Source organism: Sinohyriopsis cumingii, chromosome 4 (genome assembly GCF_028554795.1).
Source record: "Sinohyriopsis cumingii isolate HCF-2022 chromosome 4, ASM2855479v2, whole genome shotgun sequence".
NCBI lineage: Eukaryota > Metazoa > Mollusca > Bivalvia > Unionida > Unionidae > Sinohyriopsis > Sinohyriopsis cumingii.
Window position 1 is genome coordinate 70,779,671 of NC_142964.1, and position 27,670 is coordinate 70,807,340.

Below are 27,670 nucleotides of genomic sequence, written 5' to 3' on the forward strand. Positions count from 1 at the left end.
GTCAGTGTTCATTGGATATCAGACTCCTCAAATTACATTGCTTCCAACATATTACTGACCATATCACACAGAAAATGGGAGCCAAGTGCTGGGCAGACAACTTGGGCTGGCCTGGACACATACTGAACCTTGGTAACCTCTGGATTATGCAGCAGGCACACTTTTACTATGGCCCCCTACTCAATGACAATGCAATGGTAAGTTGTTGTATACTCAAGTTTTGATGTGAACGCATAAGACTGGAAAATATGAACTGCTTGGGTGGTACTCTACAGTTTTGTATTTTGAGTAGGGTTAGACTTTTAAAGAAAAAGAGTTGCCCCAATTTTCTTCACTGGTTATACTGGCTATTTAAAAATATCTTGTATATCTTAGGTATTGTTAAAAGAAATTTTAATTCCCTTCATTTTGGCATATTATTGGTGGGTGTATTTTGGGTTACAGAGTATACAGCTTGGCGTTACTTCAGATGTGCACCTATTTAAAAAAACACAAAAAAAATGGCTGTCTCTGCTTGCTCATTTTCACTTTCTGGACTTCAGAGGTCAATTGTAAAAACAAAGAGCCAGTAACTTTTTTTACATTTCATATGTTTGGTAATTCATTCTTTGCACTTTCAGAAACTGATCCTGTCTATAGTTCTGGCAAAATTCCTTTTCCCTATTTCAATAAATGCTAAACAGATAGCGTACTGTACACTAATTCAGGCTGGTGTTTTGAGCACATGGGACAGTCATTTTCGTTAGCTGTATGCTTAGATTATGTACAATTTCCATAAGTACAATAACCAGTGAAGTTTCAGCTACAGTACATGAAAGTAACATAGAGGTATGCCAACATTCCCTCTACTGTGCATGTTGCAAATGCAAACAACTTCACCTTACACCTGACACTCTCTCAGAAGTTCATAATACCTGTAGAATGTCATCTTGATAAGAGTAACTCCATCTGAGTACCACAAAATAATGTTGTAAAACCAGTAAATTATTTCACATATGGTTCTCTGGGGTGCCAAAATCCAGATACTTATCATTTTTGAAGCATACTTGGTATAAAAGTTTTTATTTTTTGTTGGCAAACTTCTCTTTTATTTGATCAATTTCTACAAAGCTAGTATCAACTGCGTTGTGTACACCATCAAACAGAGTTCAAGTGATTGTAAATGGATTAGTTAAGGCTGCATAGGCCAGGTATTAGCAGATAAGAAGAATAAGACACCTGTTAATTGATTATCCGTGCCTAATTATAGTTTCAAGCAAAGGGTTAATTACATGCAAGTGTTCTCTGTCACCTCACCTCACCACACATTTAATTTCATCATATTTCCAACCCTTCTGTGATGTTTGGAACACATTGTTGTATGCCATATTTAGGGGGAAAAAAAGGTGCCAAGATCTGGGGACTTACTTTATTTGTTGTAGGGAAACAAATTCCCATGGTAATTGTCAAAAATCATCATAAAATCAGCTGTATTTCAGTGTCATATCTTTCAATCTTAAAGTGATTGTCACATGTATGTTTCTGATGACCACTTTAAATAATTTATTTCCTGCCAAGGCTGCAAAAATGTGTATTCTAGCATTGCTGTTTTCACCTATAACATCAGTGGCTTGTGAGTGAGGTTTCGCATCACATAATTATACCAAGACAAGCACAAAAGAGGAAACTGAAACAAAACTGACGATGGTGATTGAGGACGGTTCAGAACTTAAAGATCCTAAATCTTTTGTTGAGAAGTTTGTTAAAGTTTAAGTAATTGGCAAATGTATAATGTACATTTTAAAAAAGTGAATTGAATATGGTCATATGCTTTTTCTAGTGTCTTGACAAATTTATTTATATGAAATGGAGTTAAGCTAATTAAATAAATTAATAAAGAAAAGAAAATGTAATCCCATTCTTGATTCCTTCCAGGTGCACATACAATTAAAGAATGGCAAGGTATAAATCACAAACAATTAACAATTATAATTAGCACTGTCTCATCTGCTTTAGCAATTCATGCTTTTATTATATATATTTTCTATTTAAAGGATCTTTCACCTGTACAAGTAGCACACTAAGTTGGGGGGCGGGGGGGGGGGGGGAGTTACCCAGGCACAAGAAGTCTTGGGGCACTGTATTGATTCCAGGTAATCATGTTTGAAGTCAATGTACTAACTCTATGGCAAACTTCTGTTGCAACTGTCCTGTATCTGTATATATGGATAACAGTGCTAACATTTTGATAGGCCAACCTTTTGCTACTTCCTATTAGACTGTTTTACATATCAATATTATGAATAACAAACAGTTCTAAACAAAGATTTACTGCCTTGTACCAACAAATATTTGCTAGAAAAATTCCATAATTAAAAATGTAATGAAGGGTATTTTCATAGTTTCAACATTATTTAATAAATATTCATAATAAGGTAGTAACAACCTAATATACACAATACACTCTTTGTGGTTACAATATCATGGCAAGGGGGAAGCTTCTAAATTTGGATAGGGCATTCCAGCTGAAAATGGTTATCAAACCTGGAACTATAGTGGTGCCAATCAGTCAAGTTATCACTTATACAAACCTATTTTCCATTAGCTACACATCATAATGCTAAAAATGTCAATGTAGGCTAGTGAAAAAATGCTGGAAGAACCTGCTGTATAATTAGTCAGAAAATAAACTATGATGGAGGATGGAAAATACAGCTTCCATGAAATACTCAGACTCTATCATATACTTTATCTGATGTCAATTTGTCTAATATTATCCCCCAAAATACCACAGGTTTATAACCAAATTTTAGTTCTCTGATATGCAGATTGTATTTTCTGAGAAGTAATTGTAATAGACTCACCATCTTCCCCTTCTATTTCTAATCTGGGTTGCTGTACAAGGATGGATGCTCCATCCATCAATGTCAGCTCCATGGCACCATTGTCATTAGTTACTCCATACCCCGAGTCCTCAGCCTCGCTCTCTGAGTCAGAACTGTCACTCAGAATTGGTGCCTCCTCTTCCTCCTCTCCAGGTCCTTCCTCATCCTTCTCTCCATTCACCTCTTCCTCCTCCCCATCACTATGGTCCTGCTCTTCATCATACTGAGTAATGTGATCCATTGCTTGACACTAGTACAACGTAACCATGTCAGCCAATGCTACTGCTGCTAAGGCAGACAATATATCTGAAATATTCAATGGTTGCACACTGTATTAAACCATATATAAACCAGACATTAGCAAATAATATACTATAGTATACAAAACTCAATATTATGTTTTTTTTTTAACAAAACCAGATTTAGCCTAAGGATTAAGAACAAAAGCTTCTCTCTGACTGCTGAAAATTTGCACGATAAATAAAAGGTTAATATTTCTGGACTAAAATTCTAAGAAAATCAGGAGGAGTTTGTATGTGGTATTATGTACATAAGCAATAAACCCAATATGCAAAGAATACATATCTATAGTAAAGTTTGAGGATTTTCTAATGATGAAGCACAATATTGATATTACTGCAACAAATATGTTTTTGGGTGGTAACTGTAAATGCAGGAAAAAAATGTGATAGACCCAAGAGGCCATGGCAGAAGATTTTGTTCCTCATGCAGGAAAGAATCACTACTGACCAGTCCTAAATTCACAATGAGTAATCAGTTCATACACTACAGATGTAACAAAATAGTTACTCTTTCTATTTAATAAATACAATGAAATGTAGGTAAGTATATTATTTGCACATTCTATGTGAAAACTGACTAAAACCCACATGAAGAAATTTGTAAACACATTCAAAATATACAAAATAATTTTAATTCAAGTATTTAGCCTAAAATGGTCAGCATCTCAATCTCAACATAAATTCAGTAATGGTTTAACAATAAAAAAGTTGGTACTTTAAAAGTACCATGAGAAAAAAGGACTCCAAATTGTTATTTACCATATATACTCACTCATATGATGAATCCAGCTGCAAACTGCACAGATTCTGAGCTCTGCCATCGCATAATGCGCCAGCAGATCAGGGACTGTGCAGTTTGTTACGAATCATCAGTAGAACAAACAACATGGACCATAATCTGCAGGCATATTATGCTATAGCAGATAAGGATCTATGTTGTTTGGAGCTTGACATGACTTATAAGCGAGTATATACAGTGTGTTTCCCATTCATTAAATCAATCCAAAGAAAATAAGAAACTCGGTATAGTGATATGTCTATTCTGCTTTGTCAAGTTGCAGGTTCAAACCCCTTCTGAGTCATACCAAAGACTTCTATAAATGGTACTAACTGTTGCCTCGCTAGGCGCTCATTATTAAGAGGCTAGTGTTAGGACTGATCGGCCTGGTGTTAGAATAATGTAACTAGGTCAGACATCATGCTACATGTCTGTGGTATGATGCCCCAGTGCTAGACATCACTATAAACTGCCACACTGCAGACATCGTAGTGATACGACTGAATTTTTTTTAAAGCTATGTTAAAAATCTAAATCACACATACACACTGCTTTGCCAGTACATAATCTAAAATGTTAGTACAGCTGTATTAGAAAAGTATGTCACTACAACCATAATTTCCATTCTATGGGTGCTAACATTGTCTAATGTTGTAAAGCGCTTAGAGCTTCTAAAGATTAGGCGCTATACAAAATCCAAACATAAAGTTTCATGGCCATACATGCATCAGTGTCAGGGAAGCTAAGCTACATGCAAATGCCAAAAATGAACATATTCAATCACAGCAGAAAATATGCCCCCTTGTGGTTTTTCTTTTACACTGAGCATCAATATATCTCAATCCCATCCACTGAGAAAATGCTGACATCATTGAGATTATAACATTGTAATGTACATTACATCACAAAAAGATGTGAGACTTGTTTACAAATAAACTGTTCTTACAAACATTCTTCCTGATATAAATCTGACATGTGTTACCAGTCCTTTAGGGATGTTCTAGCATCCTTTAATGATGGCACACGGATCAATATAAATTATGATACTGGGACAAGTTCAGGATGTTCCCTGCATGTTTGACATGATCACTTTGAGAACACCCACTCAATGAGAACCATATTTTCAAACTCCATACATTTAGCTCAAGCCTTTGACAAAGGTATGTGGTCTAGAAGTAAAGCTATTATGCACAAAATGAACCAACATTTTCTTCGTTCAATCATAATGACACTGAGCTTTCACTTCAAAAGCAATAGGCTTCTTTCTTACCCAAATGCAAGTCATTCACTGTTGTAGACCTAATATAATTGTGCAGAAACCATTTTTCTTTTTACAGCTACAATGACCTTGACCTATGGACCCCCAAATGAGTAGTATTCTTCCTTACTCCAAGTATATGCTGGTTGGTACAGGTACCGGTCTGTGCCATACAACTAATATTATGGTACAGAAACCATCAGTCTTATTTCAGCCACAATGACACTGAAATCTTACCTTTTAACCCCCAACTAAACTGGTTTCTTGGTTAATTCTAAGTGCAAGCCATCCACAAAGTTTGATCCATGTATGTGATATAAAATTGAAGTAATTTTCAGAAACCACTCTTCTTCTTTCAGTCACAATGGTCTTAACTTTTGACCTCAGAATATATAATCTTCTTCCTCACCTCAAGTGCAAGCTATCCACAACATTTGGTAACTCTGGATGATGGAGAACTCAAGTTATTGTGTAGAAACAAAATTTACAGATGGATGGACAGATGAATGGCCAAAAATCATAGCCTGATACTTGACACCTTATGTTGGGTGTATAATACCATCAGGTAATGTAACTATCTGAAAATTAGCAATGCAGAACTAATATCACCAATGCAAGCAATTATGCACTCAAATATATACATGTTATTTCCTCATATCTTCCTTTATGATAATATTTCTGTATTATAATCATCCAGTACTGCTGCATCTGCTGATAAAGCTTGTGCAATTTTGCTGAGAGCAATGGAACGTGTCCAATTTGATAATCTAAATGCAGAGAGATAGAATATTTGACCAGAGCATGTTGTGCATACAACTGACAAATTCCCAAAATCATGGCATTGATTAATGTTCTAAATGCACGAGATTACTAGTGGAAGTAAAATGCAAGGTTTTAGGTTTTTCTCCATGTCTGGATGATAAAATGCACCTGAATTTAGACATTGCTGCTTTATTAGGAAGGCCAGAACATTCATCTCATGCAGATTAAAAATGTGGTGTAATCAGCAGATAATGCCAGTTTTACTTACTCAGTACATTCTTTAGGGGTTTGAAAATAAAGTCCACAAAAACACAGACTCCAAAATATAGACAATTTCCAATAAACATTTGAACAACAACTATACTCCTGGACCAGCCACTTAGGTAAGTATAAGTGCTCTCTCACATCAGAGACTAAGATATCACTACTGGCCAAATTTGCAGGGCTATTTAGGAAGACAATGTGTCAACTACAGTTGGGTCTGATTTACCTGCAGAAGCCATTCCAACTAAATATGTTAAACTGATACCACTGTGAGGTAAAGCTACATGAAATTATTCTGACTATGGACTTACATAAAGCAAATGCCAGGTAAACAATGTCCAATTTAGAATGTTAGGCTTTATTTCCCTGTGTATTTGATAAAATCCAAGACTATGACAGTAAGCTAGTTAATATATTTGAAAATGTACCTACTTGTACAGTATATAGATTGTAAAAATTGACATATGTAAAGGAATCTTTTTAAAAATGCACTCTTGGTAGAATACTTCAACATAAAGCAAGGACATGCCTGTTATTCACACATACACAAATAGAGACTTGTTCAAAATAATGGGGGTGGAGTAAAATCAAATACATAACCCTTCCAATGTTCTTTTCAAAATCAGTTTTGTCTTAAATCTAATTGCTTTGGCACAATGCATACTTTACCAATATATTAAAATCTTGATAATTATTGTTCATTATTGGAATGGGTTATTTAAGTTTACCTGCCAAAAAAAGAACTTAAGATTTTATCCTATCAACACAAAATAGGAGGCTCAAGTGGGCCCAATATCTTACTTCTGATATATGCCTTAAACTTTAAAATACAAGCAGCTGGCCAAGAAATCTGGATCAGCATATTACTTTCTTTGTTTTGGAGAAGAAGTTTTTAGTATATTATTATAGTTTTAATAATGTCTGCCATAACTGATAGTGATTGGTGTCACTTACATACATCTGAAAACCCTTTATGTCTGGGTGATCTTTTGAACACTTTGGTCAAATTCTGTTTAGCAGTTTTGAGAAAAGTCATTTCAATCATTTTTAATTTAGTAATGACAGTTCAGCATCAGTTGTATAAGTTTAAAAGCCCTTTTTGCCACAATACTTTCTGTCAAATTTGGTAAATGTCTGTTCTATTCTGAGAGTTCACTCACATAGTTTTCTAATTTTGGTAACATCAGCCATTTTTATTCTGATGGATCAGCATCATTTGTTTACATCTTAAAGCCTTTAATACCTAAATGCTTTCGATCAAATTTGGTCAAATTCAGTTGAGTAGTTTTTGAGAAGTGATATAAAAGGTTTTACTATTTTTAGTAACACCAGCCATATTTAATAGCAGATCAGTATAATTGAAAGTATTAACTGAAAGCCTTTATATACACCTGGATGCTCTCAGCCAAATTATACTGAAATTGGTCCAGTGGTGTTTTTTAAAAAAAGATAAGATAGCAAGTATTATTGGACACTGCATGCCAGATAAATGGTAATACCAAAGGCTCATCTGACCTAATGAATCTGTTTGAATATCAACCATTTTTTTATTAGGTTACCCTAGCATAACAAGGCAAAGCACTGGTTCCAAAATCCATTTTCTGGCAGCCCAGGACAAGTTACACAGTTTTGCTGGGTACTGGTAAGTAATATTTTCTGTCACAAAACATGAAGGAAAAAAACCATAATCTTTTATTTCATGAAGATCCAGATTCTGGACATGTAAATGTATGAAAACGTTTCCACCCATGTGATACTTCTATCCACTGATAAAAAAAAAAAAGGACATGGTAATGAAAGACTCCAGTGCTGGCATTTTCAAAATGTTCATGGCAAAAAAGTCACAGTTTTGTCCTTCAACAGAACATCTTATGTTGCATTGTTTGCATCCAACAGTTCTTTTTTTTTAAATTCAGGCTATGGGTAACATATACAGATCCTTTGGCACTGTTATTTTTGTTTGTTGTGTTAAATTTCAACCTACAAAACATGGTACCAATATGTAAGGCTATACTTGATTTCATATTATGTATGTTGACCTTCTACTGGGTTCATAAACTTAATATATAGTGAAATCATTCACTCAGTTAGGTTGCTCTATTTTAAGAATCAAATTCTGTTCCTTTCTCAGAATTAGAAATTCAAACTGATCTGAGAGTGTTCAATATTATATCAGCCCAAAAAATGTGTGAATGTGGGGGTATACCTACACCTGAATAACTTCATATAGAATAACATAACTGTCAATGCAATGGGTTCAACACTGATGATAGCTACTTGACAGTTAGCCTATTACCTGAATATAGCCTACTGATGAAATGAAGATTCAAACGGACTGACCAGTGAACTGATGGGCCAATTTTTTTTCTTTGTCCACAAATAAGTTGCAATTATCAAGATCTGTTGGCCTGAAATTTGTCATCTAAGGATATTCATGTGCATGAGGTGGACCAAGTTCAACACTTTTTACACTCTGCATTCTGATTCACATCGTATCCAACAACGAATGATGCCAATGGACTTCAAAGGGGAAATATGATATGGTGAGCAAGAACCAGAGTGTGTTTATCACTTAACCACAGAATGGTGGATCCAACCCAATGCATACTGCATCCAAAAAATATACATTTGAACTTGATAAATTAAGCTTATCTGAGGCAGTACACATATACATTAACTTTAGTGAGTGCTAACTTACTTTCAGTGCTATTATACAAAGAGGATGCAAATGCAGTCATGCTATTAGAAACCCTGTTTGCTATTATATGTAATCTCAAGTATCGTCATATAAAAGTTGATTTCCCCACCCCATCCTATATTTTATTCCACACATGCTCACTCTGGGCACACAAGGTAATAGGGAAAATACCCATGGAGTCGTAACTTTTTTGTGATGTCCTTATTGGCAATATGTACTTATTGTTACTGTGTTGTTTTTAATGAAGAATACAATTTTCAAGAAAGTATCTCATTTGGCTGAAAGTGCAAAACTTTTAAAGCTTATACAATTTTGTGATCCAAGGCAAAAACTGACAGGTGGTAAGACGGTATCACTAAAGGTCATGTTTTTCACTGGGGGTTATCTCTGGGTGATGCAGAAAATTGCTAACTGACATAAAAGGGCAACTTCTCAACCCAAAATACAATTCTAGTTTGAGCCATACTAAATATATACATGTACATGTACTTGGTTAGAACCTGTCAGAACAGAAATTTTCATGAATATCAGTAGTATTAAAATGTGAGATTTAAATAAAAAAATTATATCAAATGGTTCATCTGTATTTCTCATTGTATGCACAAAAAAGTGGAATTCATTTTCAAGTTCAGACAAGCAATCGATTTATAAGTTCTACATTTGTCCCAGTGTATATTCCTCTTTCTATTTCAAGTCTTTGATTTGAATTGTGCAATGTGTTTGCACTATATTTAAATGTACCTGAACTGGAGAAACTTTCATACTCTGTAAGAACATATAATTATAACTGAACTGCAATTTAGTATCAAAGAGTACTACTAGAATGAATTTACTGCAGTAAGTATAAAGGAACTTGATATAAATGCTCATAAATGTGGTAATATTAAGATAAGCAAATAATAAGTAAAAATCAAATAATATGCAGAAAGCACACATGGCCCAATAAAGTCAACTCGCAAACAGTAAAGGTGGAGGATTGATTCTAAAGTCACCAAACAGATTATTGGATGTAACTCTTCTTTTGTCACACACACACACACCAGCACCCCAAATGCCTGAGTCTTAAATTATACTTAAAATATATTCTAAATTAAAGATGAAAATGAAGACTTGCATTTTATTAAAGCTTTTTCATGCTGTGAAATAATATTTTTTATTCCTAATATATGGCATGAGTCCAAAATACAGCTGTAAATTTAGTTAGCTCTTAAGTCATCCCAGTACATGTACCTCCTGTGGATTGTTGATAATAAACCATCATGAATGCAAAATCTGATGTTCCAGATCTAACTGGATGAATTTAATAACTGCTTAAAATGAATCTCGTGTTAGGAATTCTTTTTGCATGTACAATCCACATCAAACTGGTTCTGTAAATGATATTTGCTTGTAGTGGAGTAATTTTTGTTTAACATGTCCTCTCAAAGATGTATCTTCAACTGTCATGATATTCTTGGTGATATTGGCTGTTATTCCCAAGACATTATTTGTGATATACTTTTTTCTTAAGATGTCAGTTTGAACATTATAAATTCAAGGCATACATGTATATACTTTAATTTCACAACCATTCCATTGTTTTTAGATCCACAGCATATGAAAACAAGGACCAAATGGTACATTAAATGATACTGGGAGTAGTAGGAGAGGAAGGTGAACAAAGAAATGGGTTGTTCTTTGGATTTCAAAAGCTGGAGTCCAGGACTCCAAACCTGAAAAAAAGTTGCAGTTCCAGACAAGGAAACTGGAATTCCAATGCTACAATTAGGATTACTATGTGTTCTTATTTAGTTATGAAGTGTTATATTGGTATAAGCATAAACTGTACTGCAGAAAAGTGAACAGTGTATTGCCCACTGGCAGATTTTCAATTTGGTCCAGGTAATAAATAAAATGAAATGCATAACAGGGTCATATTAAATTAGACTCACATTTTAGGAAGAAGTAACATTTCAAACAAAGAACTAACAGTGAAAAGTTTACTATCAAAGTCATAACTGACTTGCACTTCCCCAACACCACATTTAACATCCCCAATGGCCACTGTAATATAGCAGCAACCTGGTCTCAACTGACCTTTTCATTCACCCAGGGAAATTTCTTCTATCAATGTAATATATTAAACAGTCACCCGTTTTCCAGTCAACCGCTGGGACCTGTTAGCCAAGCAATGGTTTCCAACTGCTTAAAATTGTTATTCAAGCTTAGCAATTATATAAATGAAGCAGGTTGGGTGGGGTGGGGTTAGTCTAAAACCATATGGTTTAGCTTAAATAATGTTTAATGACTTATCTGGCTTATTGACTATAAACATTTCAGTCAAGCAGCGTAATTACTTTAAGATGGCCCATCACTCTACATTGCATAGTTATTTTACAGAATTTGAATATAGTCACAATATTACTTAGAAACCCATTGTTGGGGTAATTCTCAAAGTAAATTATTAATCTTATACCCTCCTCTCCATATGTGTGCTTGTGGTGATACCATTACTAAGAGTATTCATTGGAGAAGATTACCAGAAAATTAATTTTTGCCCTGAATCTACTTTACTTTGCCAAATTATGACATATATAACAATTATAATAATTGTTTGGGGCTCAAGACTACCATGAGATCTTTCTGTATATTGTTTATATTGCCCAAAAAATTAAATTCAGCTTTCAAACACTGCTCATTTCTGTCAGATGTGTGGATTGTAATTATTGTAAGCATGAACAACAACAACAACCTGAAAAAACTGTGATAGTATTATCAGACACAGTTTAAAAATATAATTTGCCCTGACACAAGTTCCACTTGATCCCAAAGGCAATGGTTTTTAACTATTAATTTGACACAGCACCAAATTTACTATACTTTTCAATAATCAAGTAATAAACAAATGCTACAAATTTACTCTTTTCTGCATTTATATGCCTCCCAAAATAGTTTACTTAAGAAAAGAAATAATTTATAACCTTGTTTTCAACAATTTTGATTTTATTTGATATCATTAACAGTAGTGTTTTCTCAAGTCCTGAATCAAACCAGTACTCAGTACTAAAATACCTTATGTTTTACAGACTTTGTTTTCTTCAAATTTTCACTTAAAGGAATGTTTCCCCACCTCCCGAGTCCTGAAATCAACCAGTGTCTAACCACTCCATCAATGCCATCCTTACTGCATGGTTCATTAGAGCCAATATTTATAAACATTTGAAATCTGTCCCACTATAGACCATTTCTCTGGACTTTATAAATTAGATCTTGATATCCAGACTGAAAACCTGATAGCAATATGCTATAGTGGAACTCAAAACTAACATAATTTACAAAAATATCACAATTTTCTGCAAATTTCACATGTGGAATTCTTAGTAACTGTGACATACACCTCTGTGCTTGGGATCTCTGCCTGTTTGTATGTGTTTTTAGCTTTGATGTACCACCAAGCTCTTTATCAGGATCTGTAGGAATAGAATTCGGGTGACCTGAAGTAGTTTTATTTTTTTAATGCTGCATAAGCACCACATATTGCACAACTTAAGTTGAACACAAAAATCAAGCCAGACATCAGTATATCTTTATTTTCCTTAATCAGTAAAAACAATAGTTTCATGTTTTATAACTAGTTGATGTCAAAGTACACTGAGTTTAGTGGATTCGTCAAAAACACTGAATGCACTCATTCTATACATCAATAAAATAAGTGGCTGCCAACTCTCTGAACTAAATGGATAATAATACAATGTTATTTAGTATCCATGCAAGGTGAAAAACATTGTCTTGGACACCTTTAATAAGTTCCTAATCCCCTAATTTAGATTCATTGTCACAAGTGCATAGGCAATGCTTCATATTTATTTAACCAGTGCATTACCCTATAAGTGTGAACAAGGGACAGCTCATTATTCATGAAGGAAAAGTGAGTGCTAAGTATAGGTAACCAGTGAATTAGGGAAAACAGAAATTGCATTGTTCCCATTTATAGTTTACATTCTTTGCTCTGTACACAATGTTTATAGCTTGTGATACAAACACAATCTTTATTAGAGTGAGATTCCTAAAAATGGGTCCCAGCAGGGGGACCAATGTGGTTCCTACAAATGGATCCCAACTGGGGGCCAAATAATAAATTATAATATACCAATGACTTTCAAAAACTTAGAAATAAAAATGCCATCTGCACACTAATGGTTTTGTCAAACAAATGATATAATAATTTTTTTATGTTTTTTTTATGAACAAGAGGGGCAAAATACTTAAAATACAAATAGAGCTTGATCTAGATTTGGAGGTTCCCTGGGTGTCAAGCAATATGGTTTTTTGATCACTGTAACCATCAGGAAAACAATTTAGCATTATTAGCTTTATGTGCATGGTGTCACGGATGTGGAAAGAAAAACTCAATATCAACCCAAGGAATACCTGGCCCAGAACTTAATAAGTCCTATCCAAAACTTGCTGTGGAGAAATTTGTTAAATATTGTTTAAGAAAAATGGAAAAAAGTATGCTCTGTTGCTTATAGATGAAATGAACAACAGAATATGGCTATTTCTTTCTTCTTTAGTATCTGTGAGAACTAATTATTTGAATTGGAATTAAGCTAAATAAATAAACTAATATGGAAAAGAAAGTGTTGTATATTCCTTGATCCCCTCTAACTGCACATAAAATTAAAGAATGGCATGGCATAGGCACTGAGAATTGTTATAGTTGTAATACCACAAACAATTATTACAGCTATCAATGGCATTCACTATTCATTTGTTTATTATAGTATTAAAATATATGACACTGAATGAGCATTAGCAATCTGATGACATATATATATATCTTCTCAGACACCTGAGCTTCTAGGTCAAATACACATGAAATTCTCAAAGAAAGCAATGTTACTCCCTGTGACAACCACCATTTTTTCCCAGGATTCCCCCTTTTCATATTCTGGTCAACTGTGGCCAATCCGTGAAACATCTCATGGCTTGACTTACATAAACAAGCACAAGGCCAGTGTGATTAATGAACAGTTAATCCTTATTGCAATTATCTTGTGAAAAGAGCTATGACTCCGAAATCTACTCGAACATACTTTAGCATGCATTGGAGCATCTGCAATTGACTGGCAAATAAATGATGTGCTATCTAAAATAAATTAGTGATGACATGAATATAAATCAATGTAATCAAAGTTTACTCTGTCTGATTTGGACAGTGTTATCAATTCATCCAAAGGCAATAATAATAATGATAATAATAATAACAATAACTGCTATTTAAGTATGTGTGAATTCTACAGGGAACAACAGTATTAGTAGAAACTTTTTCAGAGTAAAGAAAGGTATGATGACTCTCACAAAAATCAGTAGACAAAATCTGTTTTCATTTTTCTGGAAACCAACCTGTTATGGAAATGGACAGATGAAAGGAAGAAGAAAAAAACAAAAGACAACAAGATGAAATTCCATTTGATTAGTGATATTTGCAAATCAATACCTAAAGACTGCATGTATTCCTCTTGACAACAGTTCAAATCTATAGTCTCAAGTATATATAGTAGTGTAATGCTAAGTGTTTACTCATGTATGTTTCTTTGGTGGGAATGATAACTACACAGCATTTTAAGTAATCATTCTTGGGATTGAAACTAAATACTGCTCAATTTTATTTTGGTTTAATTTTTGTTTTAAGTATTGTTGTACAAGCCTAAAATGTAAATTTACATGTATGTTTAAGCTTAATATTCTATTTACAGAAGAATATTTTCTTTGTAGTGTGATATTATAAAATCTAAGAATTCAGTCCTGATAAAATGAATTCACTGAACACATTCTTTTCATTTCTATCCTTTTAAAAGCAAGGGATTTCAGGACTCTTCATCCTGAAATTCTGTTGAAGGTCATGATACTGGTGAAGCAACAATACATACATAATGTTCTCAACTACTACATAGAGAAAAAAAAGGTATTGTTGGTATGACTCCTAACTGCAATTTTTCCAAAGGAGTCCTGGACTGCAACTTTAAAAATTCCAAGGAGTACCATGTCAGTAAAACATGGTACTCACAATTTTCAAAAATTTGATTCAAATATTATAAGAAAGTCAGTCCATGACACTTCAAAATGGTAAAAATGTTATCTGATTTATAATTGGGTAAACAGAGAAAATAAACAGAAAAAGGTTCTGTGTACAGGTGCCATTGGCCTCATATGTGCAGACTATATACCTCAGCAAATTAAGACAAATGGTACTTCGAAATTTATTTTGCATAAATAATGCTTAGACCTTACTCTACTTTTGTGTTAATAATAGAACGGGCACGTATGTCAGACATTCCCAATGTAGTTATGGTACATTTCTCAGAATATTTCAGATAATTTATTTATCAAAGAATATTCATTTTAATTTAACGATATCTACTGAGTACATAAAAAGCAAATATTTTATCACGATGTTATTTTTTTTTTAAAGTGGAAAAGATAGCATGCTCTCCTTAAAATTGTCTGAAAAAGTCATGAAAATGTCCATTATTTTCAATAAAAAGGGAAAAACCTGCTTTGATTTTAAACATAACCAACTGTGAAACGCTTGACATTTATCAGTGTTCACACATTACCTGACATTTATTCCCGAAGAAAGTGCGGAATAAAAATCACTAAAACTGCATTATGAATGAATATCTTGCCTGCGAACTTAATATTATCCTAAATAAATACATATTCCATGTGAAATATTCACCACCTCATATAACACAAACCTTAAAAATCCAAACAAAGTATCGGAATTCATCTTGTTTTCAATCACTATCCTCCATGTTGTTTAAACATTGAGTTCAGTTATCCTTCCGCTGCGAATAGATAAAATAGTTCAAAGTACGTTCACGGCTATAAATATTACCAAAGTTATATAATAAATTAAATTTTAAGTATTTAACAAGTAAAATGTTAAAGTGTTTTACAACAAAATTTTGAAGCATAATGCCAAAAGAACTTTCGGAGTATCCCAGCTGAACGATGGCGCATGAATTTTAATCGTTGACAGGAAGAGACCCTGTCGCGTCTTTCCATTGGTTGTGTGGTTGCTTGGCTAATTTTGACTGTAGTCCGGTTTCATATTTGTTAAATTGAAATCTTATAATAAGTTTTGGAGTGTAGGGAAAGATAAATTGTGCAAACCAGTCCAGTTCTCATAAGGGGAAGAACTCTGCACACCATCACTTCATTGCAATTTCAGATAAATGTCCTTGACGTGGTCAGTTATCAGGACTGTTGTCGCCAAGGAATCAAGTCACTGACCATCGTCGCAGAAAAAAGCAGGCGCGATTTTCTTAAATAATACTGGTTTTTTTTTCATACAGTTCCCTTTAACGTGTATGCATATTGATAACTGGCACTGCAAAAATATTTTTTGTTCATGTAAATTATACTGTGCAGTACAGTAGTCCTACATGTAAGACCTGACGCTGATCTAAACAAAATCAACATGTGCTATGTCTTACATGTAGGACTATACAGTACAGTAGTCCTACAATGTAAGACATAGCTCATGTTGGTTTTGTTTAAGTTTTATAGTTGAATCAGCTTATTTTTCTTATTCATATTGAGGTATTAGTGATTTCTATCCAGTGGCACATAAACAGTTTTACTTTAACACTAAAAACCAATCCAAATCATCAGACTGAATCTGAATATTTAATTTCTATTGACCCATTTCATTTTCTTAATTTGTTGATAGTGGTAAGAATGATAAATAATCTAAAATAAAACCTTTCTCCAGTAATGAGTTATGAAGATGGTTTGGAAGTTCTAAAATGTTACATTCAAAAGACATACTCTTCATACACATTGTCAATTGACTTTTAAAAAATATTTCATTCGCTAAAGCTAATAGTTTCAATTATAGGCAGGCAGTTTTCATGTAATGCCATTATCATAAAATTTTTTTAAATTGTTTAATTTGAAAATTTATGTCATGCTTTTGTAAAAGAATGTGAACTTAGTTGGAATAGATCATTATGTGCATGTATCCTTGGAAGATTGCTACTAAAAGTGGCCTCATATTACATTATTTGCAATAGCTGCAGATTTTATAGGAATTGTGAAGGGCAGATGGATCAGCGTTTTGTGCCTTTCATTTAAGTAACTAATTTTTCAGAAAGAATTAAAAAAGCACTCAAGTCTTCAACAGTGACCACCTCTATACCAACAACAAAAAAGACTCATTTGTTTGTAAAGGTCAGGTCATATTCATATGCATTCTATAAATGTGCAGCTAACTCTAATAACTGATGAACAGAAAAAAATACACTCCCTTATAACAATATAGTTCTTTGTCAAGTAGGAAATAATTAAATAATTAAGGTGATGTTCAGCTTTTTCCAGTTTTCACCTTAGGATGAAAAATTGTGTATTTTATATTGTATTGGTTTTAAAATGAAGGTAGGTATTTTTTTAAAATATTATGTAAATATTATAATGATTAGTATATATAATGTACTTAGTGCCTTGTGTACTAAGCAAAACCGGTTCAGATGCACAAATCAATTTTTTGAATTTATTTTCTTAATCATTTTTTTACTCTGACGGAAGAAGTGCAGGGTCACCAACAAAAAACTGGGATTATCAGTTGACCAGAAACACTTAGATTTTTTTTGCCTAATATAGTGATACAAAAATTTTTCAACACTTTATCACCTAGATTGTTACAGGTGAAGGAATATACACATGAAATCAAGCAGGCTTTTCATTTGAGCAATCAACTGAATTTACTCTCATTTTCCCATTTACACAAAAAGCTCTGAGCATGCAGATATTTAAAATATTGTTTCTCTATCAAATATCTTCCCTGATCACATTAACTACATTTATGTAAACTCCACTACCTTTCAAATTCAGCTTTCCTAGAGAGACAGAAATTTAGTCTCTCCCATCTGTATATCTTACAAAGGGAAGAAACTCTTGTCAGTCACCTCCCCATACCACTACTAGGTGGGACTCTCACTGCTAATTCACCTCCTATAGTAATCCTCTGCAAACACCATGATATTAAAAATTCAATAACTTTAAATTTCTGAATGCTTATGATCAAACCTATATTTGTCAGTATAAACATCGTTGATGACAGCTTATGTGTTGATAAAAACCATATGGGCCACAACAAAGTTCCTCTTGAACGAATGAGTCTGCAATAAAAAATATTTAAACACTATGAAATTAATGTAGAATGTATGAAGATTAAACATTATTGATATATGTTCAGGTTAAGTTGTACAGCAGAGCCCCACCCGTCCACAATTCATTGCTCATTCCCTGAAATTTCTGAAGAAATTCATTTTTGTAACAATACAGTCAAACAAACAAAAAAGCCACTGTGACAATAAAATTATCCAAGTCAGAAGTGGCACCTATGCAAAAGACATATAATGTTTTCATGACTCATAACCATTCCAGCATTGTTGGTGGCTGCTGCTTTCACAATTGCAAAAGTGGCTACGTTAGGGGCTGTTGGAACTGTGTCCAAGATGATTGTAAAAGGCACTTGGAGTATGCATAGCATCTTGTAGATGAATAAATAAATTAAAAGGTCTTCAACTATTACCTTGGCCTCAAGCAGACTTGGGATAAAGGTCATCGGCTGTGGCATTGCAGTTGACCAAATTTGATTTACTCACGACGCGAAGTCAGTGAAACATTTCCAAGGTGTTTTTATGTTGGATAAACTTGATGATTCCCCACACAGCTGAAGCAGGCATCATCAACCTAGCTTTAACAAGGCTGCTGTTTATTAAACATCATCATTGCAAACTCAGCTGGACAGCCCAACATGCATCTTTTTGATAAGGCACTCAAGAGTTCACAGACACTGATTAATTTTAACTTGTCACTTGGAAACTATTCTTAATAATATAAGTAATGCCTGTTGATATTTACAGATGTTCAACCAGCTGATGTGGCCTTGATTTGGGTCTGTCCAGGTTTGCCACCAAAGCGGATTTGACTGAGCTTACCTTCTGGATTTGATGATGTTGTCCAAGTTGAGCTTGTGATTTTCCAAGATCAAACTATAAAACTTAAAACACTCCACATAGATATTCAAAATGGTGTTTTGAAGCCTTGAGGCGCCGTCATGAAAAACCTGGCCAAAATCAATGAAATCGAGGAAATCCGAGACTGTTGTGTATCAGTTGCATTTATCACAGACACAAACATGGTATCAAAAGTTAATAGTCTCTAGATGATATGAGTGGAGACCAGATTATAAACAAATCAAATTCAACTGATGTAGATGCAATTAAAAAATATGCAATTATGAAAATCAGTGATGTCAAGGTATTAGTTGGTAAAGCCAAATTGTTAATTGTTTCAGAATGCACCACCGAAACCAGAACTTTTTTTTAATATATGTCATATGTAAATAATTTTGTGTTTTATTCCAGGGGTGTATTTAGACTTGCTGCTGACTGATTCTGGATATTATTTCTTTATGGTTTACATGTCTGCTGTCATGGGGGCAGATTCTTTGTATTTGATTAGTAGTATCAAGACAGCCATTGGAAGAATGTCCTAGTAGTCAGTCTCTTCAAGTTAAAATGTTAAAATCCAAGAATTCTTTGGTTGCAGACTTGGTTGAAATTACTATGGATGAAAGATCAGAGATAGATTAAATATTCTGGGTAAAGTGGTATTCAGTGTCTTTGTCATGTGTGTGTTTAAGTTTAAATTTATCATTACATATAAGTGTTGGATTTTGACCGCAGTAATGAGTTTGCATAATTTGCCGATGGGGTGATGGATCAGCTAACTAGTGAGGCCACATTGATAGTGATTTTGTTCATTCCTCATGTTGATGATGCTCATCTGCCGGAAAACTGTTCACTAGCCCTTGTATACACTGAAATATAATTTTGCTAAGAGCCAGATAAAAATTAGTAATTGTGACCACCCTAATGTACAGATACCAAGTCAAAACCAACTTGGAATCATTGCATTAGCATGTGAAGGTCTGCACAACCAGGAATAAAAATACTCTGGGATTGTCTCTTCAACAAAAAAGTGGAGTTCATCAACAAATCCACCCCACTTTGCATTCCCTGTTGATTATGTTGTATCAACATTGACTCAACCAGGAATAGAAAAATCTTAACCAAGAATAGAAAAATCTTGAATCTTATTCAGCACAGGTACACTTATCTGCGTAACAGTTTTTGAGCGAACATGAGAATGGTTGTTTCAGAAATTGTTCAGCAGCATAATCAGTATGGTTTATATAAATGTATTGCCAGGCCCCAGGAATGAACAGATATTTCATGTGATTGTATTACAGTTGTACCTGTAAAAACAAATTGGTTAAAAATGTGTGTTTTGCACTTGAAAACTAGCCTGTTGAAGAGTTTTACTTCATGATCATTGTCAGTAGAAGAATTATGATAGACCCTCTTTGTGACAGACATGAGAAATTAAACGCGAGATGAAATCACCAAGATAACCCTGCTACTCATGAAGTACAAATGCATGTGTGTGGTTATAGGTGCTATTGGCAGAATCACAGTGGCAACCACCATTAGTCTGGGTGTGGTGGGAATCATGACCATAAGAGGCACACCAATAAATTATAGCCACCTTGTTAATTTCTAGAATGTGTGGTTGTCAGTAATTTCCTTTTTCACTGACAGAAACAAGTGCATGTGGCCATGGCAGTTGTTTTGCATATGCAGTAAATACAAAATGATTGATTTTGGATGTTAATGATTTCCACTGACTCAGACTTGTTCTGTTTATTTTTTCTTTATTTTAAAACTCGTGTATTTTTTAGAAAAATGATATAGAAAAGAAGGCAAACAGATTGCAGAAGATATTGTAAATGAAATCCAGGAAGAAACGAAGTTTGAATAGCCAGCTCACAAACCAGTCCATCCATTGATTATGTTGTGTCGAGTCATTGTACCAATTATCTTGTGCCCAGTAGAGTTCCATTTATAGTGGTTGTTTCCATATGAACATTGATGCAAATCATGATTGTGTAAGTGGACATGTATTTCTAATTGTTTTTGTCTTTGTGTTTCTACTTTGTCACATTGACAGTCTTATAAATGTGTATTATAGTAAGATAAAAGCTGTTTTGTTACTGATCTAGATTGAAGTCCTCTACCCCAGATGACTTTCCTTTCTCATGGATCCATTTAATGATAGACATGCACAGGAAATACCAGTTAGGCCCAGCCTGCTTAAACAACCCCAGTTGGAAGAGTTTCATTCCTCCCAGATTTTTCATTCATTCCCAGTTCATATCAGTTGAGCCAAATATGGAACAAAGCTTATACCTTCAGTTTTGGAGAGAATCTCCAGAGTTAGATGGCCATCTACTGTAAAGACTTATGAGGGACTGGTGCAAGAGCAACAACATCCTCATTGATGTATCACTCAGCTTAAACTGGGAAACATCTAGTTCAATTGTAGTGACCTAGTGGTGGTTAAAGGAGGTAATTCTTCCCTTTGTCTATAAGATATATAGATAGAAAAGATGAAATTGTAATTTTTTCAGGATGGCAGCATTAAAGAGGTATCAGAGTTTATTTCATAATGTTAATGTGGTCAGGTAAGTATTGTCAGAGAAATGTAATTAACTAAAGCATTTACATTCTTGTTGATACAAATTCATTAACAGATATTTCATATGAAATATTTCACGCTATTTGCAGATATAATAAAGGAGAGTCTTCATAGCCAAAGAAGAATAAAGAAAATACATTGTAGCCTAAGAAAGGTTTTGCGAAAGGATGATTTCACTTAATCAGTTCCGAGTCCTGCTGGCTCCATTAAGCTTCAGACTAAAAACTCCAACTGGTCTGTGCAGTAATGACCACTGTGTGAGAAGATTACAGTTGCTGATGCAGATGTCTACAAATCCTGCTGATAAACCTTTGCCGAAACTCTTCATGTTTACCAAGCCTCAGTGTAGACTATGTGAAGAGGCCAAAGAGGTGCTAAAACCTTACCAACACAGGGTATGGGACTCTTTTCAGAACCTTATACATGGGAGTTGCATTTTTAAAAATCAAAATATATTATAAATCAGGTGCACACGTCTGTAAATTCAGCTGATAAAACCTTTACATAAACTTCATATTTACCTAGTCTGTGTATAGTCATGCAAGATGGTGAAGGAGATACTAGATTCTTACAAAACACAAGATATACAAGTCTTTTTCAGAACCTAGTAAACACTGTATTTGCCTGTTTAAAAATCAAATTGTTTGAGAAATCTCAATTGTTTTCACAATTAGTAAAGCTCATAATTAGTGCTCTATGTACCTAAAATCTCTGCCTTAAGGAATTCTAGCTTATCTTATTAATAAACATCTTGTTCCTTGTTGTTGGTCCTGCAACTTTTTTCTTAAACATTGCCATTAAACTGTTGGAGTGTACTGAACATCTGACTCAGGACTTTAGAGTTTCTGGGAAATTGCAGTAAAACTCACTCTAAAATAGTGGTATATCATTTTGTAATTTTACATTTAATGCTCAGAACCTGCTTCATTTTGGAGTATGTTTGACAAAATTGCACCTGACTGAATGTACATGTACCTGCCATGGGACCATTTTTTTTTTTTTTAATCTGCCATGTGATGGATGTGACTCAGTGTTCAGTCACTTTGATTTTTGCAGTATCCTAAAATTCTTTACAATATTGAAAAATAAAAATACATAGCAATTGAAAGCTGATTGAGGGAGGTGGTCATATTTAGTATGATCTTTCACTTGGATGATTAGATAACAAAGGTTACTGATGCTTGATGCAGAATCTTCCTATTTTCATAGATGATTTGGGGTCATGTATGTATGTATATATATATGTGTATGGATGGATGCATCCATGCATGAGATTTAATGGTACATCAGCACGATCATGCTATACAGTGTTGAGTAAATTCGGGTTTTTGGTCAAGAAGAAACGACAAATTTCCAGACTAATGCTAAAACGGGTAAAATTCTTATCAGCTAAATGCTGTAAAAAATTATAAGACCTCAGCTGGACATCCTAGAGCAAAAAAGCTTGCTTCATTAGTTACCTCTTACAACATGCAGAAGGGTGCAATGGCATTCATTATACCTATCCATGCCTTCATGGTCATTCTTCCTTGTAACCTTAACTTCATCTGCACTGATTAAGGTAGACTGATCATAGTTGATGTACTGTTTCCAGAGAATGAGAAGATGGCAACCAAGATTTTGGATGCTGAATGATCCCAGGGAAGAGATGATAACCAAGATTTTGGATGCTGAATCCACCCCGGGGAGTAGATGGCAACCAAGATTTTGGATGCTGAATGCACCCCAGGGATGGCAACCAAGATTTGGGATGCTAAATGCACCCCAGGGAGGAGAATGAGCAGATGGCAACCAATATTTTGGATGCTGAATGCCCCACCCCAGGGAGGAAAATGAGTAGATGGTAGCCAAGATTTTAAATGCTCCACCCCAGGGAGGAGAATGAATAGATGGTAACTAAGATTTTGGATGCTGAATGCCCCACCCCAGGGAGGAGGGGAGCATACAAGGTCACATTTTCATATATCATTAAACTTTATAACCTTGCCTCCATTTACATTGATAGAGGGAGAGTGATTATATTTGACATGATATTTCTGGAGGAGGAGCAGATGTCAACCATGGTTTCATATTCTGAATGCACTCCCACTCCCCAATGGTAGGAGAGGTCAGAGTCAATGGTAACATTGTCATATGTGATATGGATTCTGCATTATTACCTCAACTCCATCTATGTTGATTGCTGGAGGGTGACCATATTTGATATAATATTAAAGGAGAACGAATAGAGTACAAGTATGAATCATGAAGGCGGGGGACAAGATAAAAAGCTACAAAATATGTTGAAAGTAAACGTGGACAGGAACTTTGCCATCATGAGCAGTACAGTCATTTAGAGCCACATAACATACTGAAATTAAAGATTGACAGGAATTTCACCATCATCAGCATTTGAGGTATGTCATTCAGAACCACAACATGCGCAGAAATTAAAACAGTGACAAGAACTTCAACATCATGAGGATACAGAAATTTTGAGCCACAACATAAGCTGATATAAAACATTGACAGAAACTTCACATAAACATAAATCATGTAGAGCCACAAATGGTACTAACAACTGCCTTACTAGGCCTTACTAGGCACTCAGCATTAAGAAGTTAGTGTTAGGACTGGTCAGCCTGGTGTCAGGATAATGTGACTGGGTGGGACATCATGCTACATGTCTGCAGCATGATGCCCCAGTGCTAGGCATCGCTATAAACTGCCACACTGCAGACATTCTTGCAATATGACTGAAAAACTTAAATCTACGTTAATCCAAATCACACACACACACATTGTTGTACATGCAGTAATGTTGCAAAAGGTGAGACATGACTATCATATATCATACATACTTTCATGTCAGGCCTGACTACAAATGACATAGACCTGGATATGCACTCAAAAAATGGCTGGTAAATTAGGGTTTTTCTTGTTTATTCAACATATTAGCTCTAAAAGAAACTACATAGACCTTGATTTTTCCATGCATTATTTGATAGCAGATCTTGTTCTATGCTGTTTACATTTAGGTTGAATATATACCTGAATAAATAAGGCGATACATGTCCAGTCATATGTCTGTCCCTCCTCAGGAGTGAATGGTAATTAATCTTTGAAAATAAATGGACTGTGATGTAAAGAAGATTGTTAAAATAGCAATTAGCAAAAGGTCGGAGTCAGGATGTCTACAATAATTAGATTATTTTTTAAAAAAGTTTTTTGCATTTTCCTTTACAGTTTTATTTTGAAGAGGTGAACATCATCCTACCAGAGAACAGGGAATGGTTTGAAAAATACAGGTACGAAATTCCAGTATTCCATTTTGAAGGAGAGTTTCTCATGAAGTACTGTGTGGACACCAAGGTCTTAGAAACTGCACTCAAGGAATATGAGACTTTCCCTTTGTAAATGAGACACCAAAATTTTATAATTTTGTGTATTTAAAAATGAAACTGTTTCACTATACAAGAAAATCTTGAAAGTTAACTTTTAAGAATGTAAGCTAGAGCATCTGTGCTGGTCACAGTTCAAAGGTGCAATCATGACTTTGGAGTATTGAGCATTTGCAGAATAAAATTATTGATTCAGACTGTAATATTTGGCAAATGAATGCTAGACAGTTGCATCGAGACAACTCTTAAAATACATGAGTTTTGTGCAAGTGGATGGCAGGTTATGAATTGTAAGACAAGTTGAAGTGCTTGATAAAACTTAACATTTAGATAATACAGCACAACTTGTTTTAAAAGACCACTGCAATCAGAGACTACTTGTCTCGAGAGAGTTTTTGGCATAAGGGGTGGACTTTCAACATCTTTACCATACTTTTGTATGTCCATCCATACATCAGACCTCAAGTTTTGTGTTTAGGTTGTTTAGGCACTGTGGTGTGGCCACCATGTTTCATTAACACATTTCTTGTTCTTTTTTGCCTTTTCTAAATGACAACTGCAGCCAATGTTGGGAAAATCATAAAATATTCTTTGCTAGAAGTCATATATTCATGAAACAGCCACAGAATTGAGAAGACTATGATATTTTGCATAAAGCTCTTGGCAAGTGGCAGGAAATTATACTTGCCCAGCAAAATTTTCAAATTCTCCTAGACTGCAAGACAAGGGATTATTTGGTTTGGCATTTCATTAAACACAATAACACTTTGAAGGTTTTGTTTTACCAGGGCAAGTAAAGTGCCTTGCTGAAGGGCAACAGCTGATCCAGGCTGATTTTAGGGGTGGAAAGTGGTAATGGCTACTGAAGCAGATTTTTTATGTAATTTTTTTTCTCAACTCATAATAGCACCCATGCTTGATATCATTTTATTTTTTTAACACTGTTTTGTCTTTCATGTACTGTCACAGGGGCCAACATTTTGTAGATCCTTTTGGTCTGAATTTTTTGTTAGCATGTCAACCAATGTTAACACTGACTGTTGGAGGCAACCAAAAGCTGTATAAGAGGTGAGCTGTATGATCGCTGAATGCATTCTGGTTTATCTATAAATATTTTGACTGTACACATAAAAGCTCAATAAAAAGTTTTAATAAAATTGCAAACAATACTTTTCTTTTTGTGACATTTTATGGTAAAAAAGTATATTGAATGACAAATTAAAAACTTTTTGTTTTAAGACATACACAACACTCCCTTGCTATAAGGTCCTTAATTATCAAACTTCCTGTGATAAATGGATCCCATTTATATCTATTAATTTAGTACATTATAAAATGGTTTCACTGTAAGGCTATATAGTGAGACATGGACTGCACTATAATGTGATTATACTGAGAGAATACAACATTATAATGAGGGAATACCGTATAAGTGACATTAGTGGGAATATTTTTTAAAATTTTGTAAAGAATGGAAATTATATAAAAATGTAGATTGGTATGCTTAGGATACTTGGAGCAGGCAATGTAATAAGGGTCAAATCCCCATCAACCTTAATAAGTTATTTCAAATTGTGTTATATGTAATGAGAGTTGTTTGATTTCTGTATTTCTGTATATTAAAGGAGACCAGAAACAAAAAATTTCCTTTTATGTATGTAATTCTCTACAAATTTTAATTGGACTGTGATGTTTATAAATTAAATATCGTAGGTGGGTAGTGATTATATTGCACGGAAGATACCACGATTCCATGAATTGCAGAGTTTTTCTGAGCTTTGATGAGACAATAGATCAGGTGGTCCAGTGACGCAATACTAGCCATCCTCAAAGACAAACATATACATGACGAGCGAGACAAGAGGAGACCAGATTTGGGTTGCTCATTCAAAAGTTTAATATGCTTCCGAGTTATGCTCATTACTATATCTGCTGAATAGTAAGAAGGTGCTCATATTTCATATTTTGGAATTTAAAAAATGCAATGTAATTTTTAAATAAATACGTATACATCGTGTGCTGTGCAAAAATGTGATAAGGATTAAAATGATGGTGCCCAAGGTAAAAATTAAAAATTTACCACAATGCAATAAATTCATTTAAGAAGGATGAGGTTCAATCATATTATATGTAAATGACATATTTAAGATTAAACATTATTCGCATAAATTTCAGATTTTTTAAAACACTGCAACATGATTATAGTAATAAAAACATTAAAAAAATAAAATTGTCACCAATTATCTTAAATCCCATGAATGATCACTGTGAATGTTGCCTACTTTTCTCTGCAGACAAAATCAATCTCCATTTCCACCAGAGAAATTCGACCAGTTAATGCCTGACATTCCTCTACCGTATATGTAAAGTTTAATTTAATTACCATGATTAAATGAAAAGAAGGAATAAAAGAAAATATGCCACGCAGTATATGTGCCCCCAAAGAACTAATTCAGAATAAATATTTTATTCAGTAAACAGTGTTACACGCCTTAAGACTTAAACCTAAGGAAATAAGGTGGGATTTAAATGTGCGAAAAACAGATTTTAACTGTTAAAATGAAGTCCTAGGCATCATAAGTTACAATAAAATAGGGCATCATTTATTTGCCAATCAATGCTGATGTTTACATATACATATTGTAAAACATGGTTTCTTTGAAGTATGTCCGAAGGGCAGTCCTTTTCACAAGATAAATGAATTGATGAAGATTAACTGTTAATTAGTCACACTGGCCTTATGCTTGTGTACTCGAGTCTAACCTTTAGCTAT

The 27,670-nt window shown here is 34.2% G+C and overlaps 2 protein-coding genes across 10 annotated transcripts in view; one reads left to right on the plus strand and one right to left on the minus strand.

Annotated features, from left to right (window-relative positions):
• LOC149801422 (tubulin polyglutamylase ttll6-like) overlaps window positions 1-15,893 on the minus strand; it is a 156,081-nt gene extending 140,188 nt beyond the window's left edge. For 5 of the 6 annotated variants that reach the window (XM_089955530.1, XM_089955528.1, XM_089955527.1 and 2 more), the window contains exons 1-2: window positions 15,667-15,893; window positions 2,844-3,170 (exon numbers count right to left, since the gene is read on the minus strand). In XM_089955530.1, coding sequence (XP_089811656.1) covers window positions 2,844-3,105 — 262 coding nt within the window. In that variant the 5' untranslated portion in view covers window positions 3,106-3,170; window positions 15,667-15,893. Of the gene's footprint in view, window positions 1-2,843; window positions 3,171-14,266; window positions 14,329-15,666 lie in introns of those variants that run through there. The other variant, XM_089955525.1, reaches the window with a different exon arrangement.
• On the plus strand, window positions 1-26,066 carry LOC149801423 (glutaredoxin-like protein C5orf63 homolog). Of its 4 annotated transcripts, XM_089955533.1 has the most exons (5): window positions 1-197; window positions 5,562-5,767; window positions 7,783-7,870; window positions 21,607-21,912; window positions 24,743-26,066. In XM_089955533.1, the coding sequence occupies exons 4-5, from the start codon at window positions 21,685-21,687 to the stop codon at window positions 24,911-24,913; spliced, it is 399 nt and encodes a 132-aa protein (XP_089811659.1). In that variant the 5' UTR covers window positions 1-197; window positions 5,562-5,767; window positions 7,783-7,870; window positions 21,607-21,684; the 3' UTR covers window positions 24,914-26,066. The 4 variants fall into 4 exon arrangements, with proteins under 4 accessions (XP_089811659.1, XP_089811660.1, XP_089811657.1 ...); XM_089955534.1 differs by lacking the exons at window positions 1-197; window positions 5,562-5,767 and adding an exon at window positions 6,537-6,555; XM_089955531.1 differs by lacking the exons at window positions 1-197; window positions 5,562-5,767; window positions 7,783-7,870 and adding an exon at window positions 16,096-16,225.
• The last annotated feature ends 1,604 nt before the right edge of the window (window positions 26,067-27,670 follow it).

What these genes read in the sequence shown, in the direction of transcription:
- LOC149801423 (XM_089955533.1), top strand. Translation starts at nt 21,685, where the DNA reads ATGATTTCACTTAATCAGTTCCGAGTCCTGCTGGCTCCATTAAGCTTC. An exon ending in TAAAACCTTACCAACACAGG is followed by an intron (nt 21,913 to 24,742) that starts GTATGGGACTCT and finishes TTTCCTTTACAG; the next exon opens with TTTTATTTTGAAGAGGTGAA.